This window comes from Anomaloglossus baeobatrachus, chromosome 5 (genome assembly GCF_048569485.1).
Source record: "Anomaloglossus baeobatrachus isolate aAnoBae1 chromosome 5, aAnoBae1.hap1, whole genome shotgun sequence".
NCBI classification, from domain to species: Eukaryota; Metazoa; Chordata; class Amphibia; order Anura; family Aromobatidae; genus Anomaloglossus; species Anomaloglossus baeobatrachus.
This window is the reverse complement of record NC_134357.1, coordinates 43,241,880-43,268,376: the sequence shown is the minus strand read 5'-3', so window position 1 is coordinate 43,268,376 and position 26,497 is coordinate 43,241,880. Positions and strand designations below refer to the sequence as shown.

Sequence of the window (26,497 nt, the reverse complement as noted above, 5' to 3'; positions counted from 1 at the left end):
AGGACAGGGCGGAAAGACCCGTCCTTCGTTGGGACCACAAACAAGTTGGAGTAAAAACCGTGGCCCTGTTGCTGAAGAGGAACAGGGATCACCACTCCTGCCTTCAGAGTGCGCAGCGCCTGCAGAAGAGCCTCTGCTCGCTCGGGAGGCGGGGATGACCTGAAGAATCGAGTCGGGGGACGAGAGGTGAACTCTATCTTGTAACCGTGAGACAGAATGGCTCTCACCCAGCGGTCTTTTATTCGTGGCAGCCAGGTGTCGCAGAAGCGGGAGAGCCTGCCACCGACCGAGGATGCGGAATGAGGAGGTCGAAAGTCATGAGGAAGCCGCTTTGTTAGCTGCCCCTCCGGTGGTCTTTTTAGGACGTGACTTAGACCGCCATGCATCAGAGTTCCTTTGCTCTTTCTGAGGCCTTTTTGACGAGGAGAATTGGGACCTGCCCGCGCCCCGAAAGGACCGAAACCTCGACTGCCCTCTCCTCTGTTGGGGTATGTTCGGTTTGGGCTGGGGTAAGGATGTATCCTTTCCCTTGGATTGTTTGATGATTTCATCCAAACGCTCGCCAAACAATCTGTCGCCAGAAATTGGCAAACTGGTTAAGCGCTTTTTGGAAGCAGAATCTGCCTTCCATTCCCGTAGCCACAAGGCCCTGCGGAGAACCACCGAATTGGCGGCTGCCACCGCCGTACGGCTCGCAGAGTCCAGGACAGCATTAATAGCGTAAGACGCAAATGCCGAGGTCTGAGTGGTAATGGACGCCACTTGTGGCGCGGACGTGCATGTGGCTGCTTCGATTTGAGCTTGACCTGCTGAGATAGCTTGTAGCGCCCATACGGCTGCGAATGCTGGGGCAAAAGAAGCGCCGATCGCTTCATAGATGGATTTCAACCAGAGCTTCAGTGGCATCTTTGAGTGAAGCCCCATCTTCCACTGCAAGTATGGATCTAGCCGCCAGTCTGGAGATTGGAGGATCCACTTTGGGACACTGAGTCCAACCTTTAACCACGTCAGGTGGAAAGGGATAACGTGTATCCTTAAGGCGCTTAGAAAAACGCTTATCTGGACAAGCATGGTGATTCTGGACTGCCTCTCTGAAATCAGAGTGGTCCAGAAACATACTCGGTGTACGCTTGGGGAACCTGAACCGGAATTTCTCCTGCTGAGAAGCCGACTCCTCTGCTGGAGGGACTGAGGGAGAAATATCCAGCATTTGATTGATGGATGCAATAAGATCGTTCACTATGGCGTCCCCGTCTGGAGTATTAAGATTGAGAGCGCCCTCAGAATCAGAATCCTGACCAGCTACCTCCGCTTCATCAACTCGCGATTCCCCTCGCTGAGACCCTGAACAATATGATGATGTCGAGGGAAAATCTAAGCGAGCTCGCTTAGTCGGTCTGGGGCTGGGGTCTGTGTCAGAACCCTCAGCCTGGGATCTATGAGATACCCCGGGAGGACATTGTTGGTCCAACTGAGGGGGGCCAGGGAACAAAGATTCAACAGAGTCCCTGTGCTGAGATACCGGCCTGTACTGCAAGGCTTCTAGTATCTTAGCCATAGTCTCAGAGAGTTTTGCAAACTCTGTCCCCGTCACCTGGACATTGTCAGCAGGTGGCTCCCCCTGGGCCCCTCTTAGCAGAGGCTCTGGCTGAGTAAGTGTCACAGGGCCCGAGCACTGTATACAATGAGGGTCAGTGGAACCTGCCGGTAGCGGGGTTGTACATGCGGCGCAGGCAGTATAATAAGCCTGTGTTTTGGCACCCCTGCCTTTTGTGGGCGCCATGCTATTATCTTCCCTGAGCAACACAATAGGGTATATAGCCAGAAATCAACTGTGCACCATACAGTGTAAAGTATATACCATAAACATATACAGTATAGTTACACTACTGCACAATGGGGCTAGCACCACAGGTGCTGCTTACCACTCGCTTCAAGCGGTTGTGAGGCCACCCAAGTCCCTGCCTGGGTCTCCCAGACTTTGTCCCCCTCTGCTGCGTCCGAGGAGCTGACAGTAATGGCTGCCGGCGTCCTGAGGAGAGGAGGGAGTCGTGGGCGTGGCCGAGAAAGTGCGGGAACTGGAGCCGCACTGTGCACAGTGAGAGGGATGGAGTATGGAAAGCATGCTCCAGCCCTCAGTGCTGCTCGTACTGTGCAGCTTCCCGCCCTTCCCCTGCCTGTCAGGGCTGAGGGCGGGAGGAAAAGGAAACTAGGCCGCAAAAAGCCGGGGACTCAAGTAATAAGCGCGGCCGCCGTATATGCGCGGCCAGCGCAGAAGTCCCCGGCGCACTACAAGTCCCAGCCGCGCCACAGTTTTCCGTGGCAGCGGCGGTCAGCGCGGCAGTCCCTATACATAAACCACACTTAGCAACGCTGAGTGTGTAATGGCACATTTTAACCCGGTCAGCGCCGCGGTCCCCGGTGCACTAGCACACCCAGCAATGCTGGAGTGTTGCTGTGCGCGGTCCCCACAGGGATACAGAGTACCTCCAAGTAGCAGGGCCATGTCCCTGAACGGTACCCGGCTCCTATCCAGCAGGCTCCACAGGAGTTGTGGATGAAGCACGGTCTCCTGTGCCTGGAGACCGATAGGATCCCACTTCACTCAGAGCCCTGAGGGGGATGGGGAAGGAAAACAGCATGTGGGCTCCAGCCTCTGTACCCGCAATGGATACCTCAACCTTAACAACACCGCCGACAAGAGTGGGGTGAGAAGGGAGCATGCTGGGGGCCCTATATGGGCCCACTTTTCTTCCATCCGACATAGTCAGCAGCTGCTGCTGACCAATCTGTGGAGCTGTGCGTGCATGTCTGCCTCCTTCGCACAAAGAAAAAAACTGAGGAGCCCGTGGGAGCACGGGGGGTGTCTAGGCAGAAGGGGAGGGGCTTTACACTTTTAGTGTAATACTTTGTGCGGCCTCCGGAGGCATAGCCTATACACCCCAATGGTCTGGGTCTCCCAATGGAGCGACAAAGAAATATTTTTTAAAAATTGGTGGGGAAATGGTTTACCTCACAGTAAGAAATAGCTATGATCCTGTGCTAAAATGTTTGTATACACTTTTTTGCTTCCTCCCCTGCCCAGGAGATGTGGTATGATCAGACCATGTCCCTGTACGGTCAGACACGACCATTACACAGCACATAGCAGGGCATACATATAAGATTATCTCAGCACAGGAACACATCCAATTGTGGAACTTATTATTATTCTAAGACCGGGGCCACACGGGGCACTACTTCGATCCTCGCATGACACTTGGCTCACGCTGGCAGCACAGTGGGAGCCGAGTATCATGCGAGTGTCACTGCGACTGAGGTCTAATCATGCGATCGGACTACAGCTGCGGGGGGCGGGCCGGCACTGAGGAGGGGAGGGATTTATCTCCTCTGTTGCCGGCTATTGCCATTCTCGCCCTGCACTCGCGGTACTCCGTTGTATTGCGAGTGCAGTGCTATTTTTCTCTCGCCCCATAGACTTGAATGGGTGCGAGAGAGACCAGGAACGCATTACACCCCCAGCATGCTGCGATTGTTTTCTCGGTCTGATTAGGGCTGAGAAAATAATCGCTCGTGTGTGCTGGGACATAGACTAATATTGGTTCGAGTGGAATGCGATGTTTTATTGCATTCCACTCGCTCCGATTTTCCTGCCGTGTGGCTTAGGCCTTGGCCTAAGATCTATTGACTAAACTTAACTTTGTTCATGGAAAAACCTCTTTAAGGCCGGTATTTCTGCACTGCAGAAGACTCATTGTGGGCTATCATCGTTTTTTCCAGTCTTTATGGAGAATTATTATTTTCTGATTACAATAACTATAAGAATGAAAAATTCTAAATTAACCCTATATCCGATAATCACAGTCTTGATGGGTTACTCCTATTTTGCAGCCCATACATTGTGATATCCCTGGTGCAGTGGTTTTCCCATCGGTCACTGGTTAGTGCGGTTTCCTTGCAGCACTGGGGTCTTGTAGTCGGCAAATTAGGCAAAGGATGACATTTTTGTATGGCGTTTCTCTGTTCCCCCAGTGTTCACATGAGTTTCCTTTATGAACTCCCAATTCCTCCCACACTCCAAAAATATCTTAAGAGGTTAATTGCCTTCTTAAGAATGTGAGTCTGATGTGGGTTAAAGTTTGTATTATACTCCAAAAGTGCATTAACAATTCAGCTGATTGGTATTGGAAATGGTATATAAAAGAGAACAGAAAAAACCCTTGTCGTCAGCTAAGCTTTATAGGTTATGTCTAAGCAGAGTTTGCTTTTCCTCCATTAGACTCCAGTACAATGGCTGCTGTGAAAAGCTGCAAGTCACACAAATATGCTCAAATATTTAAAGTGTAACCGTCATTTTAATTTTTATTTCCTAAATCAATAGTGCACATGACAATAAGCAACTGTGTAATATATCTTATCAGAGAAATCTGCTTCTTTCTCCCCCTAGACTGATATTTCATTCTCAATTCAGGGGTAATATCTGTATTCTGTGAGGACATTATTTACATAACAGACAGGAAATGGCAGTTGGTGCTTTTTTAACTGCTATGGAGGGAGGAGCTAAAGGCAACACAGACATTCCGCTGCTGGTTCCATAGAACTTTAAGGGCACCAACTGCCATCTCAGTAATGGGAAAGCCTGTGTTCACTAAAAACACATTTTACTCATGAATTGAGAATTTTGTGAATTAATGAGAGAAGAAGCAAACTATTTTCTTTGACAAAATGTATTACAAAGTTACTTATTTACTATTGATTTATGAAAAAATAAATAAAACTGGTTACTCTTTAAGCCAAGAAGAAAACAGAACTCTCAACACAGACCCAGTGTGACTTCGAGCCATCGCTTTGTGTATTTACTGCTAATGACCGTACATAATAAAATATTCTCTTTTGTACAGCAGTATTTAGAAAGTTGTCCAAATTGAAATTAAATCCCAGTTCCAAAAATTTACAGCGCTTTAAAGATTACCTGTCACATGCCATAGCCATAAATGTATAATTTTATAGTTAGGGTGCATGCCTATGATCAGGGCTTGCAGTGTTCTGGATGCAGAGTGTTTTCGCTGTGTCCAAAACGCTGCGTTGTACAGCACAAGCACAGTGGATGGGACTTATAGATATTCCCATTCCCTATTGAGATATGGCCCTCTCTTCCTGGAAAATTACTCTAGTATTGGTAGCCAAGTGGGCGTGGTCTTCAAGAAGACACCCACATAGGAAACCGGATGATCAAAAACAGTTGGCAAACAAGACAAAATTTACAAACAGGGTCACATCTCAGCAACGAAGAGGTATAAGAAAAAAAGAAAAAAAACATTCCGGATTTGGATTCGAAAGAACAGTGGCATTTTAACCAGGTAAAAAAGAAATTTGACAGGTCCACTTTAAGTTTGCCCGAATTTTCCATCTTTGATTAGAAAGTCCATAGCACACAGAATGATTTTTTTTTTTTTTTTTGCATAACAAAGTATTTTCCCTATCAACACATAGGAATTTATTGGTCTAAAAAGCAATATATCGTATCTTACATTGCGTTTACGTGTCATTTCAATACAAGCCGTTTATTATTGCACATGATATATACAGTTTTATATACCGTATTTTTCGGACCATAAGACGCACTTTTTTCCCCCCAAATGTTGGGGGAAAGTGGGGGGTGCGTCTTATGGTCTGACTATAAGGAAGCGGGGAATGAGGGTGCCGCGGTGCAGCGGGTCATCGGCGGCACGAGCAGGCTGTAACAGCCTGCCGTGACCACGTGGGCCCGCTCATTACATATGCACGCCCATCCTCCCGCCCATCATCTCTCAGCGAAACCGGCGCTGACAGGTGGGCGGGGTGATGGGCGGGGGGGGTGCGTGCATAATTAGCAGCCGGCCGTGATCACCCCTGGCAACTACAGCCTGGAGTGATCATGTGCGGCTGTATTCACTGCCCCCCGTGCATCATTATCAGCGCGGGGTGCAGTGAATCAGTGTACTCACCCGTCACCGTGTGTGGAGCCGCCCCCCTGCAGTATCGCGTCTTCCTGTCTGTGCCGGCGGTCAGCTGATCTGGACACTAGCGGGGCGCACCGCGATGACGTCATCACTGTGCGCGCCGCTAGTATCCACCAGAATCGATCAGCTGACCGCCGGCACAGACAGGAAGACGCGATGCTGCAGACACCGGTGACTGCTCCACACAGCGGCGCTGCAGCTGAGACAGAGATCGGTGCTTCAGGGAGTGAGGAAAGGTAAGTATAAACGTTTATTTTTTTTTTCCTGTGCCACAGGATACACGCCATTTACCAGGATGGGGGCATTTAATGAGCAGGATGGGGGCATATCATGAGCAGGATGGGGGCATTTCAAGAGCAGGATGGATGGGGGCATATCATGAGCAGGATGGGGGCATTTCATGAGCAGGATGGATGGGGGCATTTCATGAGCAGGATGGATGGGGGCATATCATGAGCAGGATGGATGGGGGCATTTCATGAGCAGGATGGATGGGGGCATTTCATGAGCAGGATGGATGGGGGCATTTCATGAGCAGGATGGATGGGGGCATTTCATGAGCAGGATGGATGGGGGCATATCATGAGCAGGATGGATGGGGGTATATCATGAGCAGGATGGATGGGGGCATATCATGAGCAGGATGGATGGGGGCATATCATGAGCAGGATGGATGGGGGCATATCATGAGCAGGATGGATGGGGGCATATCATGAGCAGGATGGATGGGGGCATATCATGAGCAGGATGGATGGGGGCATATCATGAGCAGGATGGATGGGGGCATATCATGAGCAGGATGGATGGGGGCATATCATGAGCAGGATGGATGGGGGCATATCATGAGCAGGATGGATGGGGGCATATCATGAGCAGGATGGATGGGGGCATATCATGAGCAGGATGGATGGGGGCATTTCATGAGCAGGATGGATGGGGGCATATCATGAGCAGGATGGATGGGGGCATTTCATGAGCAGGATGGATGGGGGCATATCATGAGCAGGATGGGGGCATATCATGAGCAGGATGGATGGGGGCATTTCATGAGAAGGATGGATGGGGGCATATCATGAGCATGATGGATGGGGGCATATCATGAGCAGGATGGATGGGGGCATTTCATGAGCAGGATGGATGGGGGCATATCATGAGCATGATGGATGGGGGCATATCATGAGCAGGATGGATGGGGGCATATCTTGAGCAGGATGGATGGGGGCATATCTTGAGCAGGATGGATGGGGGCATATCATGAGCAGGATGGATGGGGGTATATCATGAGCAGGATGGATGGGGGCATATCATGAGCAGGATGGATGGGGGCATATCTTGAGCAGGATGGATGGGGGCATATCATGAGCAGGATGAATGGGGGCATATCATGAGCAGGATGAATGGGGGCATATCATGAGCAGGATGGATGGGGGCATTTCATGAGCAGGATGGATGGGGGCATATCATGAGCAGGATGGATGGGGGCATTTCATGAGCAGGATGGATGGGGGCATATCTTGAGCAGGATGGATGGGGGCATATCATGAGCAGGATGGATGGGGGCATATCATGAGCAGGATGGATGGGGGCATATCATGAGCAGGATGGGGGCATATCATGAGCAGGATGGATGGGGGCATATCATGAGCAGGATGGATGGGGGTATATCATGAGCAGGATGGATGGGGGCATATCATGAGCAGGATGGATGGGGGCATATCATGAGCAGGATGGATGGGGGCATATCATGAGCAGGATGGATGGGGGCATATCATGAGCAGGATGGATGGGGGCATATCATGAGCAGGATGGATGGGGGCATATCATGAGCAGGATGGATGGGGGTATATCATGAGCAGGATGGATGGGGGCATATCATGAGCAGGATGGATGGGGGCATATCATGAGCAGGATGGATGGGGGCATATCATGAGCAGGATGGATGGGGGCATATCATGAGCAGGATGGATGGGGGCATATCATGAGCAGGATGGATGGGGGCATATCATGAGCAGGATGGATGGGGGCATATCATGAGCAGGATGGATGGGGGCATATCATGAGCAGGATGGATGGGGGCATATCATGAGCAGGATGGATGGGGGCATATCATGAGCAGGATGGATGGGGGCATATCATGAGCAGGATGGATGGGGGCATATCATGAGCAGGATGGATGGGGGGTATATTATTAGCAGGATGGGGGGTATATCAGCAGGATCATATACAAGGCAGGAGGATCCTTATCAGAATGGGGTACCTTAGTAGAGAATTTGGGGACATTACCCCCATAACCGTGTCAGCAGCAGATCCTTGCCCCATAACAGTGTGTCATGACCATATTTTTTGGTTAAAATTTTATTTTCCTATTTTCCTCCTCTAAAACCAGGGTGCGTCTTATGGTCAGGTGCGTCTTATAGTCCGAAAAATACGGTATATATATATATATATATATATATATATATATATATATATAGTATGCATACAGTATATATATATATATATATATATAAATAACTATGTCTGCCTGTATATATCATGTGCAATAATAAACAGCTTGTATTCAGAGGACATGTAAGCGCCGGATGGACCGTACCTGGTATTGCGCCTACTTCTCCTTTGGTGACGAGGAGAGTAAGGGTTAACAATTCACAGCGCACATGAAATTATCAAATGTCAATGTCAGATTTGCTACTGTAAAGCTGATAAATGCCACGGAAAAGTGTATGCCACGCTGATCATGGAGCTGCACACGGGCTGTCAGTACAAGTCGTCTCTTGGGCGCCTGCCCCTGCACTGGGTAATTACAGGGGCTTTTTACCTGCCATGCAATCAGGTCCTTGACTTTCTCAATCTTATCCAGGTCCTCTGGGTGTTCTTGCATGTATTTCTCAGTAAAGAAAGCCTAGAGAATATAAACAACATCCATTACAGACGCTTTCATTGATGACAGTGCACTTAAAGGCAACGTCCATCATCACCATCAGTCTCTTATTGTTTTGGGTATAGAGCTCTCTGCAGACTGATAAGTTTCCATGGTAACAGACTACAATGCCTGTAGTCATGCCTTCTGTTTATGCTGAAATATATCCAGTACGTTACCAAGAAAGTAGGGGCTGAAGGAAGACAGACTGACCGCAGGATTTGTGTGTTTTTTGTCGGTTACCATGGAAACATATAGGAGCTTTATAAACAAAAATCACATTTTTCATTAAAACCAATTTCAAAGAGTTCTAATTTTTCATTTAAGATGCATTAAGCAAAATAAGACACAGACTTCCATCGGGAAATAACGCCGTGCTTGGAAAGGCAATGCGGTCCATTGGGCCCTGTAGGTAGCTATGGAACTAAAATATACAAATATATGCAATGGGGTCCATTGGGCCCTGTAGGTAGCTATGGAACTAAAACATACAAATATATGCAATGGGGTCCATTGGGCCCTGTAGGTAGCTATGGAACTAAAATATACATTATATGTCATATTAAGATATGACAAAAAAAAATGCAGATATCGTAAAAAGCTTTAAAATTAACATTTTGGACTAATTTAAGACTCAAAAATGTGTCAGACGCGTCCTATTGTGACAGGTAAATCGCGTGATGGTTTTGATAAGACTTTCGGTCATTTTTACCTTTTCATAATTAGCGAATCCTCCCATAACTGCGGGATCCACAATACCATTCAGCAGTAAGGACAGAGGGTTTATGGGCATATTGGGGTCATTCATGTGCTGCTGCACCATGTTATTGATTTTCTCATTGGTCAGCTGCATTGTCTCAATGGCGTTTTCCAGGGGGCTGATTTCCACCTGTGGACGCAAGAAAAAAAAAAAAAAAAGGGGGGGCAAATTATATAATATCGGAAGAGGAACCAAAATAGGAGTATAACAGAGGTGTCATATCTCTCCCTAGCACCCTGTATCCACAGCGAGGACACGCTGATTACTGATGACATGCTGTCATTTTACACCTAGAAATAGGCTGCAGATGCATTTTTGTGATTACAGATGTTATGTATCAATACTACAACGTCTTACCATATTCACAGATTTCACTTCAAACCACCTCAGTATCCCGGGAAGCTTGTAGGATATTGAAAAGGTGGTTCTCTCAATCCACATATTCTAAACAGGGGAAAGATAACAGAAGAACAGTCACGATAAAGGGAAGACGTAACAAGCAGGAGTCTATAATATTGTCTATCATGTTACAAAGTGATCCGGCAGCCCGATCACATTCTATACTGGGCTGGCAGGAAATCAGCAGGGAGGAAGTAAAGTTCTACAGTAATTATACTGTATTCCTGCTCTGCCAAATATTATAATGAATGGAGTGTCCAAGAGAAGCTGAATAAACACCGGGTTCTAAATGAAATGAAACTTCCATTCCTATCTTGGTGGGTGATGGCACATTGTGAGGGTAGTGATCACTGGTGGTATGAGCTTTGAGACAAAAAATGATGCTTAAAAGGGAACCTGTCACCAGATTTGGGGCCTATAAGCTGCGGCCACCACCAATGGGCTGTTCTACACAGCATTCTAACATGCTGTATATAAGAGCCCAGGCCGCTGTATAGAATGTAAAAATCAATTTATAATACTCACCTAAGGGGTGGTACAGACTGGTCAGATAGGTGTCTCCGTTTTCCAGTAGCGGTGCCTCCTCTTTCGGCCATCTTTGTCCTTCTTCTGAAGCCGGGGTGCATGACGCTTCCTACGTGATGCAGACGCGCCGGCATTGAGATCCTGTACAGGCGCACTACAATACTTTGATCTGCCCTGCTCAGGACCTCAATGCCGGCATGTGTGAATGACGTCGGACACGTCATGCACCCAGACTTCAGAAGAAGGAGGACAAAAATGGTGGAAAGAGGAGGCACCGACCAGAGAGTAGAAACACCCATTAGACTAGTCTACACCACACCAACCATTTAGGTGAGCATTATAAAGTGATTTTTATGTTCTACACAGCGGCCTGGGTTCTTATATATAGTATGTTAGAATGCTGAATATGACTTCAAAGTGGAGAGGGAGAAGGGGTTAAACCCGCGCAATCCGCCAGTAATCCAGAAGGAGATGTTGATAAATTAAACAATCTTTTATTCCATGGGTCTACGCGTTTCAAGGTCTAAGACCTCTTCTTCAGGACCAGTAAATCAGTGTGTTGATTTACTGGTCCTGAAGAAGAGGTCTTAGACCTTGAAACACGTAGACCCATGGAATAAAAGATTGTTTAATTTATCAACATCTCCTTCTGGATTACTGGCGGATTGCGCGGGTTTAACCCCTTCTCCCTCTCCACTTTGAAGTCTGAAACACGTGGGGCCGCTGCAGCTCCCATTATCTCATGCTATCTGTGGTGGTTGTGACCTCTCACAACCTCAATCGGTGAGTGCATTTACCATTTGCTAACCGTGTGTTTAATCTGGTAAAACCCTATCAGCGCTTCTCTTTTCTAGTTTATCTACAGAATGCTGTATATAAGAGCCCACTGGTGGTGGCTGCAGCTTATAGTCACCAAATCTGGTGACAGGTTCCCCTTAAGGTAAAATTGCCCCTTTCACAGTTTTACTTCTGCACAGGGGTGTTCACCGTTACTCTATTTAAAAGGGGTTTTCCAACGAACAAACTTAATTTTGATCAATAGATCTTGGAATTATAATAATAATAATTTCTACAACTGGATGTGATTTAAATGTTCCTGTGCTGAGATAATCTTATCAATGTGTCCCTGCTATGTACTGTGTAATGGCCGTGTCTGACTACATGGACATGGTCTGATCATACCACAGCTCCTGGGCTCGGAAAGAAATAAAAGAGTATATTGACATTACAGCATGGGATTGTATCTGATTCTTTCTGTGAGGTAAACCATTTCCCTTCAGACACCATAAGACAATAATCCAGCACCAGGGAAAAAAAGGATTCATCGTAAAGTAAAATTTAACTTTTATTGGATCCCATATTAAAATCCAGAGACAGATATATTTAAATTCTAGGAAACCTGACATGTTTCGGATATAACAAATTTGATCCTTACTCATAGTAACCTGGACTAGTGTGAGAGACATAATATAACTTTCATTTAGAGGAAGGAAAACTCCACAACTAGAACCACCGAAAACCAATCAATCAAGTCAGGATACTCAGGGAGGGATATTGTTTGATTCACATTAGTTCTCAAGTTCACCTGTAATAAACTGCTCTAATATAGACTCTGATTAAATATCACAAAGACAGATAGTGTGATCATAATTGTCTATAAAACATTTCCCTGCCTGTTTTTAGAAAAATATTTTATCTCCTAGAAAGAATAATTTGCAATCCTGTGCTGTAATGTCTGTATACTTAATTACTTCCTTCCCGGCCCAGGAACTTTGGCATGATCAGACCTTGTCCTGTACCAGACCTGGGCAAGGGGTGGCCCGCGGGCCACATCCGGCCCGCCTAATCTCTGTGACCGGCCCACCCGTCTTCAGCCGGTGCAGTGGAGCCGGGCTGCAGCGTGCCGGGCAGGGAGAGATCCTGCAGGTCCGCACAGTAAGTGCAGGCAGTGGAACGCAGGAGTCTCTGCTCTGTTCCCTGCCGGCACTTTGTCAGTGACACACGTCCGCGCTCTGATGTTATCAGTACTGCGCTGCGTGTGTCATTTCAAAAGTTCCCGCCCGGCAGGAGAAGAAGTTGCAGCAGCCGGGGCCTGAAGAGAAGCAGCGTCGGGGGCCCGTACAAGAGAATGAGCAGCTCAGCGGGGGACCTGTACGGAGGTGCCTGAGAACGGGGACGATAAGAAGGGAGAGGTAAGTAGTGACTAATAAGCTGAGGAGGGGACAATGGGGGAGGAGGGACTGGTGACTAATACTGGGGGTGTAGTGGTGTAGTTTTACAGGTGTAGTATATGGTGGTGTGTATATAGTGGTGTAGTACATGGGGTCAGGGGCGTAACGACCGCGGTTGCAGAGGTCGCCACTGCGATCGGGCCAGCAGGGTTATTAGGGGCCCGGGAGCCGCTCTGCAGAGCCGGCTGCCGGGCCCCTATGTGTAGTGCCGCTGTGTAGTGGCCGACAATGCGACCGTCAGGGTGCCGGCCTGTGAGTCAGGGGAGCCCAGTGTCAGCAGAGGGGCCCCTGACCTGGAGAGGCCACCAGCCGTTTGTGAGCTACAGCAGACGGAATACTCCATCCTGCAGGACCTGCGATGATGTCACGCCCATGTGACTGTGTGGGAGGAGACACAGGATGCTGGATAGAAAGCAAGAGATACTGAATCCTGAAGGAGATTTGGACACATGACTGGTAATAAGAAAAGAGGGGACATGAGGGAGAAGCTGCAGGGTGAGTGGCATATGAGGGCTGCAGACTGACAGAAAGATGTGAAGGGGTGCAGAGTGTTTGAAAGGGGTAAGTTGGGGTACAGGCAGGGTGAGATATGTGGGGCAGGGGGTGTGTGACATATGGGGGTATAGTGTGTGTGATATGGGGGTGCAGGCTGTATGGGGAGCAGGGTGTATGACATATGGGGGTATAGTGTGTGTGATATGGGGGTGCAGGCTGTATGGAGAGCAGGGTGTGTGACATATGGGGGTGTAGTGTGTGTGTGATATGGGGGTGCAGGCTGTATGGAGAGCAGGGTGTGTGACATATGGGGGTGTAGTGTAGTGTGTGTGTGATATGGGGGTGCAGGCTGTATGGGGAGCAGGGTGTGTGACATATGCGGGTATAGTGTGTGTGATATGGGGGTGCAGGCTGTATGGGGAGCAGGGTGTATGACATATGGGGGTATAGTGTGTGTGATATGGGGGTGCAGGCTGTATGGAGAGCAGGGTGTGTGACATATGGGGGTGTAGTGTGTGTGTGATATGGGGGTGCAGGCTGTATGGAGAGCAGGGTGTGTGACATATGGGGGTGTAGTGTAGTGTGTGTGTGATATGGGGGTGCAGGCTGTACGGGGAGCAGGGTGTGTGTGATATGGGGGTGCAGGCTATATGGGGAGCAGGGTGTGTGACATATGGGGGTGTAGTGTGTGTGATATGGGGGTGCAGGCTGTATGGGGAGCAGGGTGTGTGACATATGGGGGTGTAGTGTGTGTGATATGGGGGTGCAGGCTGTGTGACATATGGGGGGTGTAGTATATTACAGGTGTACTATATGGAGGTGTAGTATATTACAGGTGTGCTATATGGAGGTGTTGTATATAGTGGTGTAGTATATGGGGGTATAGTGATGTAGTATATTACAGGTGTGCTATATGGAGGTGTAGTATATTACAGGTGTGCTATATGGAGGTGTAGTATATTACAGGTGTAGTATATGGAGGTGTAGTATATTACAGGTGTGCTATATGGAGGTGTAGTATATTACAGGTGTACTATATGGAGGTGTAGTATATTACAGGTGTAGTATATGGAGGTGTAGTATATTACAGGTGTGCTATATGGAGGTGTAGTATATTACAGGTGTACTATATGGAGGTGTAGTATATTACAGGTGTGCTATATGGAGGTGTTGTATATAGTGGTGTAGTATATGGGGGTATAGTGATGTAGTATATTACAGGTGTGCTATATGGAGGTGTAGTATATTACAGGTGTGCTATATGGAGGTGTAGTATATTACAGGTGTAGTATATGGAGGTGTAGTATATTACAGGTGTGCTATATGGAGGTGTAGTATATTACAGGTGTACTATATGGAGGTGTAGTATATTACAGGTGTAGTATATGGAGGTGTAGTATATTACAGGTGTGCTATATGGAGGTGTAGTATATTACAGGTGTAGTATATGGAGGTGTAGTATATTACAGGTGTGCTATATGGAGGTGTAGTATATTACAGGTGTGCTATATGGAGGTGTAGTATATTACAGGTGTAGTATATTACAGGTGTGCTATATGGAGGTGTAGTATATTACAGGTGTGCTATATGGAGGTGTAGTATATTACAGGTGTAGTATATTACAGGTGTGCTATATGGAGGTGTAGTATATTACAGGTGTGCTATATGGAGGTGTAGTATATTACAGGTGTAGTATATGGAGGCGTAGTATATTACAGGTGTGCTATATGGAGGTGTAGTATATTACAGGTGTACTATATGGAGGTGTAGTATATTACAGGTGTACTATATGGAGGTGTAGTATATTACAGGTGTGATATATGGAGGTGTAGTATATTACAGGTGTAGTATATGGAGGTGTAGTATATTACAGGTGTGCTATATGGAGGTGTAGTATATTACAGGTGTGCTATATGGAGGTGTAGTATATTACAGGTGTGCTATATGGAGGTGTAGTATATTACAGGTGTAGTATATGGAGGCGAAGTATATTACAGGTGTACTATATGGAGGTGTAGTATATTACAGGTGTAGTATATGGAGGCGTAGTATATTACAGGTGTGCTATATGGAGGTGTAGTATATTACAGGTGTACTATATGGAGGTGTAGTATATTACAGGTGTGCTATATGGAGGTGTAGTATATTACAGGTGTAGTATATGGAGGTGTAGTATATTAGAGGTGTGCTATATGGAGGTGTAGTATATTACAGGTGTAGTATATGGAGGTGTAGTATATTACAGGTGTGCTATATGGAGGTGCAGTATATTACAGGTGTAGTATATTACAGGTGTGCTATATGGAGGTGTAGTATATTACAGGTGTGCTATATGGAGGCGTAGTATATTACAGGTGTGCTATATGGAGGTGTAGTATATTACAGGTGTGCTATATGGAGGTGTAGTATATTACAGGTGTGCTATATGGAGGTGTAGTATATTACAGGTGTGCTATATGGAGGTGTAGTATATTACAGGTGTGCTATATGGAGGTGTAGTATATTACAGGTGTGCTATATGGAGGTGTAGTATATTACAGGTGTGTTATATGGAGGTGTAGTATATTACAGGTGTAGTATATGGAGTCGTAGTATATTACAGGTGTGCTATATGGAGGTGTAGTATATTACAGGTGTAGTATATGGAGGCGTAGTATATTACAGGTGTGCTATATGGAGGTGTAGTATATTACAGGTGTAGTATATGGAGGTGTAGTATATTACAGGTGTGCTATATGGAGGTGTAGTATATTACAGGTGTGCTATATGGAGGTGTAGTATATTACAGGTGAAGTATATGGAGGTGTAGTATATTAGAGGTGTGCTATATGGAGGTGTAGTATATTACAGGTGTAGTATATGGAGGTGTAGTATATTACAGGTGTGCTATATGGAGGTGTAGTATATTACAGGTGTACTATATGGAGGTGTAATATATTACAGGTGTGCTATATGGAGGTGTAGTATATTACAGGTGTAGTATATGGAGGTGTAGTATATTACAGGTGTGCTATATGGAGGTGTAGTATATTACAGGTGTAGAATATGGAGGTGTAGTATATTACAGGTGTGCTATATGGAGGTGTAGTATATTACAGGTGTAGTATATGGAGGTGTAGTATATTACAGGTGTGCTATATGGAGGTGTAGTATATTACAGGTGTGCTATATGGAGGTGTAGTATATTACAGGTGTGCTATATGGAGGTGTAGTATATTACAGGTGTGCTATATGGAGGTGTAGTATATTACAGGTGTAGTATATGGAGGCGAAGTATATTACAGGTGTACTATATGGAGGTGTAGTATATTACAGGTGTAGTATATGGAGGCGTAGTATATTACAGGTGTGCTATATGGAGGTGTAGTATATTACAGGTGTACTATATGGAGGTGTAGTATATTACAGGTGTGCTATATGGAGGTGTAGTATATTACAGGTGTAGTATATGGAGGTGTAGTATATTAGAGGTGTGCTATATGGAGGTGTAGTATATTACAGGTGTAGTATATGGAGGTGTAGTATATTACAGGTGTGCTATATGGAGGTGCAGTATATTACAGGTGTGCTATATGGAGGTGTAGTATATTACAGGTGTGCTATATGGAGGTGTAGTATATTACAGGTGTGCTATATGGAGGTGTAGTATATTACAGGTGTGCTATATGGAGGCGTAGTATATTACAGGTGTGCTATATGGAGGTGTAGTATATTACAGGTGTGCTATATGGAGGTGTAGTATATTACAGGTGTGCTATATGGAGGTGTAGTATATTACAGGTGTGCTATATGGAGGTGTAGTATATTACAGGTGTGCTATATGGAGGTGTAGTATATTACAGGTGTGCTATATGGAGGTGTAGTATATTACAGGTGTGTTATATGGAGGTGTAGTATATTACAGGTGTAGTATATGGAGTCGTAGTATATTACAGGTGTGCTATATGGAGGTGTAGTATATTACAGGTGTAGTATATGGAGGCGTAGTATATTACAGGTGTGCTATATGGAGGTGTAGTATATTACAGGTGTAGTATATGGAGGTGTAGTATATTACAGGTGTGCTATATGGAGGTGTAGTATATTACAGGTGTGCTATATGGAGGTGTAGTATATTACAGGTGAAGTATATGGAGGTGTAGTATATTAGAGGTGTGCTATATGGAGGTGTAGTATATTACAGGTGTAGTATATGGAGGTGTAGTATATTACAGGTGTGCTATATGGAGGTGTAGTATATTACAGGTGTACTATATGGAGGTGTAATATATTACAGGTGTGCTATATGGAGGTGTAGTATATTACAGGTGTAGTATATGGAGGTGTAGTATATTACAGGTGTGCTATATGGAGGTGTAGTATATTACAGGTGTAGAATATGGAGGTGTAGTATATTACAGGTGTGCTATATGGAGGTGTAGTATATTACAGGTGTGCTATATGGAGGTGTAGTATATTACAGGTGTGCTATATGGAGGTGTAGTATATTACAGGTGTAGTATATTACAGGTGTGCTATATGGAGGTGTAGTATATTACAGGTGTGCTATATGGAGGTGTAGTATATTACAGGTGTTCTATATGGAGGTGTAGTATATTACAGATGTAGTATATGGAGGCGTAGTATATTACAGGTGTGCTATATGGAGGTGTAGTATATTACAGGTGTACTATATGGAGGTGTAGTATATTACAGGTGTACTATATGGAGGTGTAGTATATTACAGGTGTGCTATATGGAGGTGTAGTATATGGAGGTGTAGTATATTACAGGTGTGCTATATGGAGGTGTAGTATATTACAGGTGTGCTATATGGAGGTGTAGTATATTACAGGTGTGCTATATGGAGGTGTAGTATATTACAGGTGTAGTATATGGAGGCGTAGTATATTACAGGTGTGCTATATGGAGGTGTAGTATATTACAGGTGTACTATATGGAGGTGTAGTATATTACAGGTGTGCTATATGGAGGTGTAGTATATTACAGGTGTAGTATATGGAGGTGTAGTATATTAGAGGTGTGCTATATGGAGGTGTAGTATATTACAGGTGTAGTATATGGAGGTGTAGTATATTACAGGTGTGCTATATGGAGGTGTAGTATATTACAGGTGTGCTATATGGAGGTGTAGTATATTACAGGTGTGCTATATGGAGGTGTATATAGTGGTGTAGTATATGGGGGTATAGTGATGTAGTATATTACAGGTGTGCTATATGGAGATGTAGTATATTACAGGTGTAGTATATAGGGATGTAGTGATGCATTATATTACATGTGTACTATATGGAGGTGTAGTATATTACAGGTGTGCTATATGGAGATGTAGTATATTACAGGTGTACAATATGGAGGTGTAGTATATTACAGGTGTGCTATATGGAGATGTAGTATATTACAGGTGTAGTATATAGGGATGTAGTGATGTAGTATATTACAGGTGTACTATATGGAGGTGTAGTATATTACAGGTGTGCTATATGAGGGTGTACTATATTACAGGTGTAGTATATGGGGTGTAGTGATGTAGTATATCACAGGTGTATTATATAGTGGTGTAGTATAATACAGGTGTATATGGGGGTGTAGTATAATACAGGTGTAGTATATGGGGGTGTAGTAATGTAGTTTATTACAGGCGTAGTATATGGAGGGGGTGTAGTAATGTAGTATATTGGGTAGAACGGAGTTAATTATATTAGTCCGGCCCTCTAAACCAATCCCAATTTCTCATGTGGCCCCATGGGAAAATTAATTGCCCACCCCTGTCCTGTACGGTCAGACACAGCCATTACACAGGCCATAGCAGGGTCATATATACAAGATTATCACAGCACAGGAACATTTTTTTAAGCACATCCAATTGTGGAAATTATTATCATTCTAAGATCTATTGATTAAAATCAATTTTAAAATGAACGTTGTTCGTGGGAAAACCCCTTTAAGTAAAAAAGGGTTAGATGTCATTTTCTGCACAGTCCGGTGGGTGGAATCAAACTCTTAAGGGGATGCGTTGCTGTAACTCTTTGGTCTGAGATGATTCAATAGATCGGACGCCAATTAAGTGATGGTATATGCTCCTACTAAGATGAGGTCATTTAAAAAATCAAATCAAAATTCAGCATTTTAATATTACAGACTGAAATTTTAAATTTTCCGGGGATTACAAGAGGTGCAATTTAAAGGGAACCTGTCAGCAGATTTGGGGCCTATAAGCTGTGGCCACCACCACCGGGCTCTTATGTACAGCATTCTAACATGCTGTATATAAGAGCCCAGGCCGCTGTGTACAACATAAAAATCACTTCATAATACTTACCTAAACGGTCGCTGTGGTGGAGTTGGGTCGTATGGGTGTCTCCGTTCTCCGGTGTCGCCTCTTTCGGCCATCTTCGTCCTCTTTCTGAAGCCTGTGTGCATGACACATCCTAAGTCATACACACTTGCTGGTCCCACGCAGGTGCACTACAAGACCTCAATGCCATAGGTGGATGACATAGGACGAGTCAGGCACCCCGGCTTCAGAAGAAGGATGACAAAGATGGCCGAAAGAGGAGGCGCCAGAATGTTAGAATGCTGTATATAAGAGCCCACTGGTGGTGGCCGCAGCTTATAGCCCCCAAATCTGGTGACAGGTTCCCTTTAAAGAAGTATTCCCATACTATGCCAGGATATGCCACCACTTTAGGATTGGCTGGATTGCGCCCTGTTGGGATAAAGTTTTTACCCCCTGGCATTGGAGCTCCCGATCACCAGCTGGGCAGGAAAATACAGACAGCCCTAATGGAAGACGCAGCACAAAACCAGTGCTCTGACCCCTTGATTATCAGGATCTTTGCAGTCCCAGAGATCAGACCCTACGTTTTGTAAAGCAATGGCGTATCCTGCAACTTTTTATTCCTTTCATAACATTGAAAAATCATTTTAATGAATGGGACTGATCTAAAAGCGAAGCAGTAAGTAACCCATATGGAGCACAGGCATAATATAACCTGCCATGATCATCTCTTTATATAATCCCACAATCGTTACAATATGTTTGCAGATTAAAAAGCAAAATTTGCAGAACTAATTGTGACCGTCCGCACATCCGCCGTCCCCAAAATAACAAACTAGGCTCCCTATCTGTAAAGCAGGACTGGAAATGACAGTATTTACGCCACACAAGCTGTTCTCCTTCGATTAGGATCTATTGATCCGCTGAACGCTCTTCTTTTCACGCCAGGCGGTGTGTATAATAATTACATTTCTTGATCATAAATGTCTTTGGGGGGCGATTTGTAGCAGCTAAATTCTCAAGTACTTACTGCAAATTCGTTTTCTGGATCTTTTTCCCCTTTTCTGATTGGCCGGGAGTATTGGAATCGAACAACTTCATTAATTCGGTAGAAACTGCGGGAAATCGTAAAGACAGATATGGATACCTCAAAGGTAATAAATAACAACACGGTAATAAGGTAAAAGAAATCTATCAGACGACAGGTAGTGACGACCCGACTCGTACCTGGAATGATAACAATTTTTCTGTGTTTTCTGACACTATTAGGGGTGAGAACACAACTGATCGGGGCCCATATCTGGCTACATGACCGCCACTATGCAACTGTAATGTTCACGGAGACCTAGCCCACAGCTTTTGTGAGAAGTGCCTGCAGCAGGAGCCTCCCCCCTTTCCCATCTGCAGTACACAACAGTTACTCCGCCCCTCAGCTACTCCCCAGTCAAAAATGTAATACATCCGGGTGTAGATAAACCTGTACTTTTGCAGGATTTATTGCAAATCTTACTAATGGAAAATATGAATCCAGTGTGAACACAGTCCAGAAAGATTCTACTGCCCAGCCATGTTGTCTCGTGAAATATGTACCGTACATACACAAATATATATATATATATATATATATATATATATATATATATATATATATATATATTTTATCTATCTATACATACATACATACATACATATATATATATATATATATATATATATATATATATATATATACACACACACATACATATGTATACATATATACATATAAATATATATATATAAATAAATATATATATATAAATAAATATATATATATATATACATACATATATACATACATACACACACACACACACACACACACACACACACACCACAGACCAAACGTTTGGACACACCTTCTCATCTCTAGAAGAACTATTAAGAGGAGACTTTGTGCAGCAGGCCTTCATGGTAAAATAGCTGCTAGAGAAGGACATTGCTAAGGACAGGCACCAAGCAGAAGAGACTTGTTTGGGCTAAAGAACACAAGGAATGGACATTAGACCAGTGGTAATCTGTGCTTTGGTCTGATGAGTCCAAATTTGAGATCTTTGGATCCAACCACTGTGTCTTTGTAGAAAAGGTGAACGGATGGACTCTACATGGCTGGTTCCCACCGTGAAGCATGGAGGAGGAGGCGTCATGGTTTGGGGGTGCTTTGCTGGTGACACTGTTGGGGATTTATTCAAAATTGAAGGCATACAGAGCCAGCATGGCTACCACAGCATCTTGCAGCGGCATGCTATTCCATCCGGTTTGCGTTTAGTTGGACCATCATTTATTTTTCAACACGACAATGACCCCAAACACACCTCCAGGCTGTGTAAGGGCTATTTGACTAAGAAGGAGAGTAATGGGGTGCTACGCCAGATGACCTGGTCTCCACAGTCAGCAGACCTGAACCCAATCGAGATGGTTTGGGGTGAGCTGGAACCGCAGAGTGAAAGGGCCAACAAGTGCTAATCATCTCTGGGAACTCCTTCAAGACTGTCGGAAAACCATTTCCGGTGACTACCTCTTGAAGCTCATAAAGAGAATGCCAAGAGTGTGCAAAACAGTAATCAAAGCAAAAGGTGGCTACTTTGAACAACCTAGAATATAAGACATATCTTCAGTTGTTTCACACTTTTTTTTTAAGTTTTTCATTCCACATTTTTTAATTCATAGTTTTGATGCCTTCAATGTGAATCTACAAAAGAAAGAAAACTCTTTGAATGAGGTGTGTCTAAACTTTTGGTATGTACTAAAATATACTGTATTTTTCGGACCATAAGACGCACTTTTTTTCCTCCAAATTTGGGAGGAAAGTGTGGGGTGCGTCTTATGGTCTGAAGCTGCGGGGTAGGGAGCTGTGGGGAGTCAGCGCTATGCAGTGGGATCACAGGAGGCAGGGAGGGTTGCTGCTGCAGGATGCCAGCGGCTGGAGAAACCACGTGTGCCCGCTGCTTAAAGTAAAGGAATATTCATTAGCTGCTCCCCGCCCACCTCTCTCTGCAGTCAGCGGGTGTGAGGAGCAGCTAATGAATACTTGTTTAATGTAAACAGCGGTCACACGTGGGAGCTCCAGATGCCGGCTTCCTGCAGCGGCTGGGGAGACTGTGTGTCCGCTGTTTAGGAGGCAGGAGCAGGGTGCCGCTGCAGTCATGTCTCACCCGGAGGATGTGCAGATCACTGCAGTGTCCGGGCCAGAGCACGGCATACCTTCACAGCACAGCCGCAGTCTCTATGCTGAGGGCTCAAATTACTTTCACTTTGCTCCTGCTGCCTCTGCTCAGTCTCCCGTAGCTGACAAGGACCTACAGTGATGTAATGCAGAGGGGTGGCCAGAGCAGCACAGAACAGCACAGTGCCCGCCTCTTCATTACATCACTGCAGGTCCTTAAGATATGGAAGACTTTGTTTGTAATGCCAGGACCAAACTGAAGCATGGTGAGCAGCACATCAGTAAAAGTAAGGCAATAAATAATATAGTATAGGCATTACTGTACACCTGGATATGGTTGGATCATATATATATATATTTACACACACACACACACACACTATATAACTATATACACACGCACACACACACACACAAACACACTATATAGCTATATACACACACACACTATATAACTATATACACACACACACACACACACACACACACACTATAACTATACACACACACACACCAGATTGGAGGATCACACGTATAATGATGGGGAACATACATATTCCACGATGGAGGCCATATATACCTGGAAGGTACCCAGAATGGAGGATATGAGGACATAATTTGGGGATATTATTACCTCAGTAACACTGTCAGCAGTAAAACAACAGTGTGTCATGACCACATTCTTTTACTTTAATTTTATTTTTTTTTCTATTTTTTCCTCTTCTAAAACAAGGGTGCGTCTTATAGTCCGGTGCGTCTTATAGTCCGAAAAATACGGTATATATATATATATATATATATATATATATATATATATATATATATATATATATATATATATATATATATATACTGATTGTGTGTATATAGAGTCACATGGACAAAATAATTTGTTATGGTAAAAAGAGAGAAACGAAAAAAACAGAAAGAGAAGACAAGAATCATCCTTTCCAGACCTCATACATCTGCATTGCTCCCAGGTCCTTCTGCAATACACAGCAGGCGCTCCCAGGAGGTCCTTCTGTGCTCCACAGCGGTCCTCCCCTGCTTTCAACCGACACTCACACTCAAACATCAGATTGCAGGTACATCATACAAACACATCCGATGATAACATACTGCTTCTGGCCAGCACCGCTGTGGAACACGAGGATCTGCGGTGGAACGCATGGATATGTTGCACTGCGTCCCAGGTCCCCGGAGCAGTAGGGTATCACTGGGTGTGTGTGTTCCACTGCAGATCCTCGATGAGTTCCACCACAGGTCCTCAATGAGTTCCAGCACAGGTCCTCAATGAGTTCCAGCACAGGTCCTCAATGAGTTCCAGCACAGGTCCTCGATGAGTTCCACCACAGGTCCTCGATGAGTTCCAGCACAGGTCCTCGATGAGTTCCACCACAGGTCCTCGATGAGTTCCACCACAGGTCCTCGATGAGTTCCACCACAGGTCCTCGATGAGTTCCACCACAGGTCCTCGATGAGTTCCACCACAGGTCCTCGATGAGTTCCAGCACAGGTCCTCGATGAGTTCCAGCACAGGTCCTCGATGAGTTCCAGCACAAGTCCTCGATGAGTTCCAGCACAGGTCCTCGATGAGTTCCAGCACAGGTCCTCGATGAGTTCCACCACAGGTCCTCGATGAGTTCCACCACAGGTCCTCAATGAGTTCCAGCACAGGTCCTCAATGAGTTCCACAACGTCCTGTTCGGCGTCTGGTGAGTATGATCCCGGGGTCTGTCTTCTCTCTTTTGAGGGTGACTGCTTTCTATAATGAAGTGTCCTGCTGTATTCTTTAACTTTTTTAGCTGCATGGACACTTTATTATTGAACCGCGATTAGGCTTATTTTCGGGATAGGGCCTTTATTTAAGCCTTACTCTGAACAGGCCGAAAATTCCTGCTGGACCTTATTTTCTGGGTAGGGCTTATTTTTGGGGAAACTTGATTTAATTTATACCTCACACACACTACTGAACTGGAAATTTCCTCTCACCCCAATTAACCATAACCTAAGATCTACAGACTTTGTAGGACCGCCTGGCCTGACAGTAATTCTGAAGCAATTCTTCTTCTTTCTATTGTACTATTGAAATTTCTAGGCTTTGTGAATTTGGCAAATTGAAATGTTTCGTACCAGCCCGCACCTTTTCCCCCGATGCGGCTGAATGCAGATGATATGTAGAAAAAAAAAAATCATTTAGTAGAGTTTTAATTCAGTCTTTATGCTCGGCACTTCCTAATGAAGAAAACAAGGCTTTGTGCAGATTCCCGGTGGACGCACATGTAAGGGGCGATCTCAGGCTATTACCTCGCCCCAGGCAGCCATGTGTGTCGTCAGGCCCCTGCAGACACCTCCCTTATCTTTAGATAATTCAATAACTCCCGTATCGAGAAGAAAACCAAGTGCGGGGTCCCATGTGGGGGCTTCCCTGCTGATTTGTATGTAAAATTAGCGACTGAACCTGGTATAAAGCAGGAAGCATTTGTGGCTTAGTCATTAGCTTTAGGAATATTATCTCAATATTACAAGAGTTGCATTTGACGGAGATGACTCTAATAGGACACTGTGTATTTACATAGGACTGCAGCAAAATCTGCATTTTAGACACCAGCTTTTCATGTACGAGCTCGATCAGTGTTTTTCATTGATAGTAGATTGACCCATTACGGTCTATGTTGCTGTTAGTGATTATTTTTAGTGTGGTCGTTTGGCCACATAAAAAAAAAAAAAAAAAAAATGTAATACATAAATCAATTAAAAAAAAATAAAAATTGAGACATCCAACAAAATTTACTAATGCATTTTGTTTTAGGGATCACATCATACTTGAAGTGACTTTAAGAGGCCTAGGTGACCGAAAATACCCAAAAGTTACACCATTCTAAACACTGCTCAAAACTAGTGAACAGCTAATACTAAAATATTCGGGGATATACATCCCGAACGCCTAGCACTATTCAAGTATTCAATACGAATACTGAACCTAATCTATGTCAAAGGGGATCCCGTGCATTCTCTGGGAAATCCTCCAGAAAAATGCTCGGGTTCCCCACATTTCATAGATACCAGACATCATAGTGTATATATATACACATACATCCATTATATATATATATATATATATACACACATATACACACATATATATATATATATATATATATATATATATATATATATATATATACACACACACACACACATCTATATATATATACATATACACACATATATATGTACATATATATACACACATATATATGTACATATATATATATATATGTATATATATATATACACCGTATTTTTCAAACTATAAGACGCACCTGACCATAAGACGCACCCTGGTTTTAGAGGAGGACAATAGGAAAATAAAATTTTAACCAAAAAATATGGTCATGACACACTGTTATGGGGCGAGGATCTGCCGCTGACACTGTTATGGGGGTAATGTCCCCAAATTCTCTACTAAGGTACCCCATTCTGATAAGGATCCTCCTGCCTTGTATATGATCCTGCTCATATACCCCCCAACCTGCTAATAATATACCCCCCATCCATCCTGCTCATGATATACCCCCATCCATCCTGCTCATGATATACCCCCATCCATCCTGCTCATGATATACCCCCATCCATCCTGCTCATGATTTACCCCCATCCATCCTGCTCATGATATG

General features: G+C 44.5%; 1 protein-coding gene across 1 annotated transcript in view; it reads right to left on the bottom strand.

Moving 5' to 3' along the window:
* Positions 1 to 26,497, bottom strand: part of DOCK1 (dedicator of cytokinesis 1) — a 523,077-nt gene that overhangs the window by 28,902 nt on the left and 467,678 nt on the right. The window contains exons 42-45 of the mRNA XM_075351602.1: positions 20,643 to 20,727; positions 10,040 to 10,126; positions 9,635 to 9,811; positions 8,821 to 8,904 (exon numbers count right to left, since the gene is read on the bottom strand). Of these exons, the coding sequence (XP_075207717.1) occupies positions 8,821 to 8,904; positions 9,635 to 9,811; positions 10,040 to 10,126; positions 20,643 to 20,727 (433 nt within the window). The remainder of the gene's footprint in view (positions 1 to 8,820; positions 8,905 to 9,634; positions 9,812 to 10,039; positions 10,127 to 20,642; positions 20,728 to 26,497) is intronic.